The following is an 8360-nucleotide window of genomic DNA, read 5'->3' as shown; positions in this document are numbered from 1 at the left end:
TTCTCCTTCTCCTTCTCCTCTGCCTCGTCCTCCCTTCTCCTCCTCCTTCTCCTCTGCCTCGTCCACCCTTCTCCTTCTCCTTCTCCTCTGCCTCGTCCACCCTTCTCCTTCTCCTCTGCCTCGTCCTCCCTTCTCCTCCTCCTTCTCCTCTGCCCCGTCCTCCCTTCTCCTCCTCCTTCTCCTCTGCCTCGTCCTCCCTTCTCCTCCTCCTTCTCCTCTGCCTCGTCCTCCCTTCTCCTCCTCCTTCTCCTCTGCCTCGTCCTCCCTTCTCCTCCTCCTTCTCCTCTGCCTCGTCCACCCTTCTCCTTCTCCTTCTCCTCTGCCTCGTCCACCCTTCTCATTCTCCTCTGCCTCGTCCACCCTTCTCCTCCTCCTTCTCCTCTGCCTCATCCTCCCTTCTCCTCCTCCTTCTCCTCTGCCTCGTCCTCCCTTCTCCTCCTCCTTCTCCTCTGCCTCGTCCTCCCTTCTCCTTCTCCTCTGCCTTGTCCTCCCTTCTCCTCCTCCTTCTCCTCTGCCCCGTCCTCCCTTCTCCTTCTCCTTCTCCTCTGCCTCGTCCTCCCTTCTCCTCCTCCTTCTCCTCTGCCTCGTCCACCCTTCTCCTTCTCCTTCTCCTCTGCCTCGTCCACCCTTCTCCTTCTCCTCTGCCCCGTCCTCCCTTCTCCTCCTCCTTCTCCTCTGCCTCGTCCTCCCTTCTCCTCCTCCTTCTTCTCTGCCTCGTCCTCCCTTCTCCTCCTCCTTCTCCTCTGCCTCGTCCTCCCTTCTCCTCCTCCTTCTCCTCTGCCTCGTCCTCCCTTCTCCTCCTCCTTCTCCTCTGTCTCATCCTCCCTTCTCCTCCTCCTTCTCCTCTGCCTCGTCCTCCCTTCTCCTCCTCCTTCTCCTCTGCCTCGTCCTCCCTTCTCCTCCTCCTTCTCCTCTGCCTCGTCCTCCCTTCTCCTCCTCCTTCTCCTCTGCCTCGTCCTCCCTTCTCCTCCTCCTTCTCCTCTGCCTCGTCCTCCCTTCTCCTCCTCCTTCTCCTCTGCCTCGTCCACCCTTCTCCTTCTCCTCTGCCTTGTCCTCCCTTCTCCTCCTCCTTCTCCTCTGCCCCGTCCTCCCTTCTCCTCCTCCTTCTCCTCTGCCTCGTCCTCCCTTCTCCTCCTCCTTCTCCTCTGCCTCGTCCTCCCTTCTCCTCCTCCTTCTCCTCTGCCTCGTCCTCCCTTCTCCTCCTCCTTCTCCTCTGCCTCGTCCTCCCTTCTCCTCCTCCTTCTCCTCTGCCTCGTCCTCCCTTCTCCTTCTCCTCTGCCTCGTCCTACCTTCTCCTCCTCCTTCTCCTCTGCCTCTTCCTCTCTTCTCCTCCTCCTTCTCCTCTGCCTCGTCCTCCCTTCTCCTTCTCCTCTGCCCCGTCCTCCCTTCTCCTCCTCCTTCTCCTCTGCCTCTTCCTCTCTTCTCCTCCTCCTTCTCCTCTGCCTCGTCCTCCCTTCTCCTTCTCCTCTGCCTCGTCCTCCCTTCTCCTCCTCCTTCTCCTCTGCCTCGTCCTCCCTTCTCCTTCTCCTCTGCCTCATCCTCCCTTCTCCTCCTCCTTCTCCTCTGCCTTGTCCTCCCTTCCCCTCCTCCTTCCCTCCCTCCCTTTATCTTTATCATCCACCCTCTTCTCTACTTTTCTCTTGCATGCAGCAGTGTGTCTGTGTCTGTGCAGCTCAGCCAAATGAGCCGGTGTGTGAGTGTGTGTCTGGGCTGGTTGTTCCCTCATGAATATTCTAGTTGATCTGCAGGCGGTGACAATGACAGAGTTAATGACAGTGATAGATGGAGAGACAGCACTCCTTTAGCACTCTCCCTCCTTGTTTCTCTCTGTCCGTCCACCTCTTTCCCTCTCACTCAGCCGATGAGTGTGTGTGTGTGTGTGTGTGTGTGTGTGTGTGTGTGTGTGTGTGTGTGTGTGTGTGTGTGTGTGTGTGATCGTGTGGGTGTGGGTGTGAAGGCTATAAATTAGCTAACGTTCACCTTGTTTGCTAATCACTTGTTTAGGGGGCGGCAATAGTAAAAAATTATGTAATTATTTCCACACCCGTTTTTGACCCATCTCCAGCAAGAAGTAACATAATTTTTTCTCTCTCTCCTCAGGAGAGGATGTTTTGACCTTTGACCTTAGTAGCCTGGCGACCCTGGCTGTGGCCCGCAGTCTGGAGCTGGGGGGAGGAGCTACAGGGAGGGGGGAAGGGCAGCACTGTCCCGTCAGGAGGACCTTCAACCTACGACGGAAATGCAGCTGGAAGCCTCGCCACGAGCCGGTATGTGGGTATGCCTAAACACACATACAGTGCTATGAAAAAGTATTTGCCCCCTTTCTAATTTTCTCTACTCAAAAGTTAATCTGTCCATAGAACGTTCTTCCAAGAGTCTTGATGATCATCCAGGTGCTTTTTGGCAAACTTGAGTCAACTTTTTGGACGAGATGGGTCCCATTATGCCTGGCGAAAACCAAACACTGCATTCCACAGTAAGAACATCATACCAAAGATCAAGCATGGTGGTGGTGGTGTGATGGTTTGGGGATGCTTTGCTGCCTCAGGACCTGGACGACTTGCCTTAATAGAAGGAACCATGAATTCTGCTCTGTATCAGAGAATTCTACAGGAGAATGTCAGACCATCCGTCTGTGAGCTGAAGCTGAAGCGCAGCTGGGTCATGCAGCAAGACAATGATCCAAAACACACAATCAAATCTACATGAAAATTGCTAAAAAGCAACAGATTGGAAGTTTTGGAATGGCCTAGTCAAAGTCCAGACCTAATCCCAATTGAGATGTTGTGGCAGGACTTGAAACGAGCAGTTCATGCTTGAAAACCCACACGTCACTGAGTTAAAGCAGTTCTGCATGGAAGAGTGGGCCAAAATTCCTCCACAGTGACATGAGAGACTGATCAACAACTACAGGAAGCATTTGGTTGGAGTCATTGCAGCTAAAGGTGGCACAACCAGTTATTGAGTGTAAGGGGGCAATTACTTTTTCACACAGGGGAATTGGGTGTTGCTTAACTTTGTTTATGAAATAAATATGTAATTGTTGTGTTATTTGTTCACTTATGTTCCCTTTATCTAATATTAGGTTTTGGTTGAAGATCTGATAACATTCAGTATCACAAATATGCAAAAGTAGAGAAAATTAGAAAGGGGTCAAATACCTTTTCATAGCACTGTAGAACTTTCCACACACACAGAACTGAACACACACTCAAATGTACACACACACAGAACAGTCCTGTAGGTATACACACTCTACTTGTTTACTCAAACATATAATAAGAATATAACTGTACTGTATAAACACAGATACACAGTATATAAGTGTACTGTATTTATACAGATACACAGTTTATAACTGTACTGTATATATACACAGATACACAGTATATAACTGCACTGTATATATACACAGATACACAGTATATAACTGTACTGTATATATACACAGATACACAGTATATAACTGTACTGTATATACACAGATACACAGTATATTACTGTATATACACAGACACACAGTATATAACTGTACTGTATATACACAGCTACACAGTATATACCTGTACTGTATATACACAGATACACAGTATATAACTGTACTGTATATACACAGATACACAGTATATAACTGTACTGTATATATACACAGATACACAGTATATAACTGTACTGTATATATACACAGATACACAGTATATAACTGTACTGTATATATACACAGATACACAGTATATAGCTGTACTGTATATATACACACAGCTACACAGTATATAACTGTACTGTATATACACATATACACAGTATATTACTGTATATACACAGACACACAATATATAACTGTACTGTACATACACAGATACACAGTATATTACTGTATATACACAGACACACAGTATATAACTGTACTGTATATACACAGATACACAGTATATAACTGTACTGTTTATATACACAGATACACAGTATATAACTGTACTGTATATACACAGATACACAGTATATAACTGTACTGTATATACACAGATACACAGTATATACCTGTACTGTATATATACAGATACACATTATATAACTGTCCTGTATACACACAGATACACTGTATATAACTGTACTGTATACACATATGTATAGTATATAACTGTACTGTATATATATATATATATATATATATATACACAGCTACACATTATATAACTGTACTGTATATACACAGATACACAGTATATAAATGTACTGTATACACACAGATACACAGTATATAACTGTACTATATACACAGATACACATTATATAACTGTACTGTATATACACAGATACACAGTATATAAATGTACAATACACACAGATACACAGTATATAACTGTACTATATACACAGATACACAGTATATAACTGTACTGTATATACACAGATACACACTATATAACTGTACTGTATATATACACAGATACACAGTATATAACTGTACTGTTTATATACACAGATACACAGTATATAACTGTACTGTAAATACACACAGATACACAGTACACAACCTACATTTTCAATGGATCATCACACAGTACAGTCCATTTACAATCTACTATATACTTTATGTCTGTCTGTCTGTAGGTGTGTCCGGTGAAGGGTGCCATGGAGATGGTGGATGGGGCAGAGCTAGCGATGCGAGTGCAGCTAGCGGATATCCAGAGACGTTACAAAGAGAAACAGAGAGAACTGACAAAGCTGCAGAGAAAACATGACCACCAGAAAGCAGAGACCTCTCACAGCTCTGCTCGCAGAGGGCCCGGTCGCCCCCGTAAACGCAAGTCTACCCCCGGTCCCAGCGCCCCAGATGGCCCCAAGAGACTCAGGTGAGTGTCTCCGCAGAGAATCTTCTATCCAGATATTTATTCAATTATACAAGTTTCAAGTTTCAAGTTTTAATGTCACATGCACAAATACAGTGAAATGCCTTTCTTGCAAACTCAAAACCCAACAATGCAATAATCAATAACAATCTATTACTAGAAAAAAACACACAAGAAATAAGAATAAGAAATATGAAATACACAATAAAGTAAGTAACTAAGCAAACTATATACAGGACATACTTAAAAAGTAAGTTCCAATAACATATTTACATGTGCAGGAGTGATATAGGTAGATATGTATAGGGGTAAGGGGACTAGGCAACAGGATATAAGATAAACAGAGTAGCAGCAGCTGGTATGTGAGTGGGTGTGCGGGTGTGTAGAGTCAGTATAAAGGTATGTGCATATTATGTGTGAGTGAGAAAATGATGGAGTGAGTGTTTGTGTGTGTGTTGGAGTGACAGTGTGTGTGAGTGTGTAGGGCCCTGTGAGTGTGCATAGAAACAGTGCAAATATTGAAATAAAAGGTCAGTAAAGATAGGTAAACTACGTCCATGTAGCTATTTTGTTTGCTATTTATCAGTTGTATTGCTTGGGGATAGAAGCTGTTCAAGAGCCTGTTGGTGTCAGACTTGATGCACCGGTACCTCTTGCCGTGCGCCAGCAGAGAGAATAGTCTATGGCTTGGGTGGTTGGGGTCTTTGACGATTTTCCGGGCCTTCTTTTCACACCGCCTGATATAGAGGTCCTGGATGGCAGGGAGCTCGGCCCCAGTGATGTACTGGGCTGTCCGTACCACCCTCTGTAGTGCCATTCGATCGAGGGCGGTGCTATTGCCATACCAAGCAGTGATGCAGCCAGTCAATATGCTCTCAATGGTACAGCTGCAGAATATTTGAAGATTTGAGGGCCCATGCCAAACTTTTTCAACCTCCTGAGAGGGAAGAGGCACTGTCACGCCTTCTTTACTGCTGTGCATGTGTGTTTGGATCATTTTAAGTCTTTAGTGTTTGTACACCGAGGAACTTGAAGCTGTCTACCTGCTCCACTGCCGCCCCGTCGATGTGGATGGGGGTGTGCTCGCCCCTCCGTTTCCTATAGTCCACGATCAGCTCCTTGGTCTTGGTGACGTTGAAGGAAAGGTTGTTGCTCCGGCACCACACTGCCAGGTCACTGACCTCCTCCCTGTAGGCTGACTCATCGTCGCCGGTGATCAGGACTACTACCGTCGTGTCGTCAGCGAACTTGATGATGGTGTTTGAGTCGTGCACGGCCACACAGTCGTGGATGAACAGGGAGTACAGGAGGGGACTAAGCACGCACCCCTGAGGGGCCCCTGTGTTGAGGGTCAGCATGGTGGAGGTGATGCTGCCTACCCTTACCACCTGGGGGCGGCCCATCAGGAAGTTCAGGATCCAGTTGCAGAGGGAGGTGTTCAGACCCAGAGTCCTAAGCTTGGTGATGAGCTTGGAGGGGATAATGATGTTGAACGCTGAGCTGTAGTCAATGAACAGCATTCTCACATAGGTATTCCTCTTATCTAGGTGGGTGAGGGCAGTGTGGAGAGCAATTGAGATTGCGTCATCTATGGATCTGTTGGGGCGGTATGCAAATTGGAGTGGGTCTAGGGTGTCTGGGATGGTGGAGTTAATGTGTGCTATAACCAGCCTCTCAAAGCACTTCACGATTACAGATGTAATAGAGTTCTTAGGAACAGAAATGATTGTGGTCATTTTTAAACATGTGGGGATTACAGACTGGGACAAGGAGAGGTTGAAAATGACTGTGAATATGCCTGCCAGCTGTTCTGCGCATGCTCTGAGAATGCGCCCTGGAATACCGTCGGGGCCCGCAGCCTTGCGGGTGTTGACCTGTTTAAAGACCCTTCTCACGTCGTCCTCGGAGAGCGAGATCATCCAGTCCTCTGGGTTGGTGACGGCCCTCACACCCGGCTCGATGTTGTTGTTGTCAAAGCGTGCATAAAATGCATTGAGTTTGTCTGGTAAAGAGGCATCATTGGGCAGATCACGGCTGGATATTCCTTTGTAATCCGTAATGGACTGTAGCCCATGCCACATGTGGCGGGAGTCGGAGCCTGTGTAATATGATTCCACGTTATTCCTATTGTCACGCCCTGACTCAGGGGACGCTTATATGTTGAGTCAGGGTGTGTATATTCTATGTTGTGTAGTTCTATGTTTTATTCTAGTATGTGTATTTCTATGTTGGCCGGTGTGGTTCCCAATCAGAGGCAGCTGTCGCTCGTTATCTCTGATTGGGGACCATACTTAGGCAGCCTATGGGCTCTATTGAGTTGTGGGATCTTGTTCCGTGTGAGGTTTGTTGTGTGTACCTTAGGACGTCACGTATCGTTGGTTTATTGTTTTGTCGTTGTGTTTATTCGTTAAATAAACATGCATGCATATCACGCTGCGCCTTGGTCTGACCCGTCTATGAACGAACGTGACAGCTATATTGTCCTTTTGCTCGTTTGATGACTCTGCGGAGGTCATAGAGGGACTTATTTGACTTATTCCTGTCCTCAGCCGTAGCCTCAGGGTTGTCTATGATAGCCCTGTGTGTGGTAGCCCTGCTCTTTAGTTTAGCACCAACCTCAGTGTTAATCCAGGGCTTTTTATTGGGGAAGCATGAACCTTCACCGTGGGTACGACGTCGCCGATGCATTTCCTAATGAAGCCAGTGACGGAGGTGGTTACCTCGTCGATGTTATCGTAGTCTCTAAACATATTCCAATCAGCGCTAGCAAAGCAGTCCTGTACCATACCCTCTGATTCTGGTGACCATTTCTCAACGGAGCGAATCGTGAGTACTTCAAGGAAGGGCCTTGTATCCTTGCTTGTGGGTAGAATAGCAGTGGTCTAGGACTTTATCGCCCCTAGTGGCGTTGGAGACGTGCTGATGGAAGTTGGGCATTAATTAAAATCGCCTACAACCAGAAAGGCAGCCTCTGGGTGTAGGGTTTCCCACTTGTTTATAGCCTTGTACAGCTTGTTATTTGTATTGTCCTGAGGTGGAATGTATACAGCAGTCACGATAACAGCTGAAAACTCCTTTGGGAGGTAGAAGGGTCGGCATTTGACCATCAGGTATTCCAAGACGGGTGAACAGTGGTTCGACACTTCCACCGTGCTGGAATTAGCACACCAGTTGGAGTTGATGAAGAGGCAAACCCCTCCCCCCTCGATTTCTCTGACTCCGCTGTCCTGTCCGCCCGGTGAATGGAGAATCCATTGAGTTGGATAGCCGTGGGGGGTATATTGTCTGAGAGCCATGTTTCTGAAAAGCAAGAATATTGCAGTTCCGAGAGTCCCGTTGGTAGCAAATCCACGATTGGAGGTCATCCAGTAGAATGGAGGGAAGAGGTGGCCGGTTTTCCCTTCGCCTTAAGCTCTCTGTACCACTGGCGTTTCCTCTTGGGTCGCCTGAAAATTGGGTTGGAATTACAGAGAGAGCCCAGGGCAGATTAGTCGAAGTAGAAGCCGG

General features: G+C 47.0%; 1 protein-coding gene across 1 annotated transcript in view; it reads left to right on the top strand.

Moving 5' to 3' along the window:
• The window catches only part of LOC121569617 (BAH and coiled-coil domain-containing protein 1), a 105174-nt gene that overhangs the window by 76732 nt on the left and 20082 nt on the right, over positions 1 to 8360 (top strand). Inside the window, exons 12-13 of the mRNA XM_041880765.2 lie at positions 2101 to 2267; positions 4615 to 4856. Of these exons, the coding sequence (XP_041736699.2) occupies positions 2101 to 2267; positions 4615 to 4856 (409 nt within the window). The remainder of the gene's footprint in view (positions 1 to 2100; positions 2268 to 4614; positions 4857 to 8360) is intronic.

The sequence above is a fragment of the Coregonus clupeaformis genome, chromosome 1 (assembly GCF_020615455.1).
Source record: "Coregonus clupeaformis isolate EN_2021a chromosome 1, ASM2061545v1, whole genome shotgun sequence".
In the NCBI taxonomy this organism is placed as follows: Eukaryota; Metazoa; Chordata; class Actinopteri; order Salmoniformes; family Salmonidae; genus Coregonus; species Coregonus clupeaformis.
This window is presented reverse-complemented; position numbering and strand designations above follow the sequence as displayed.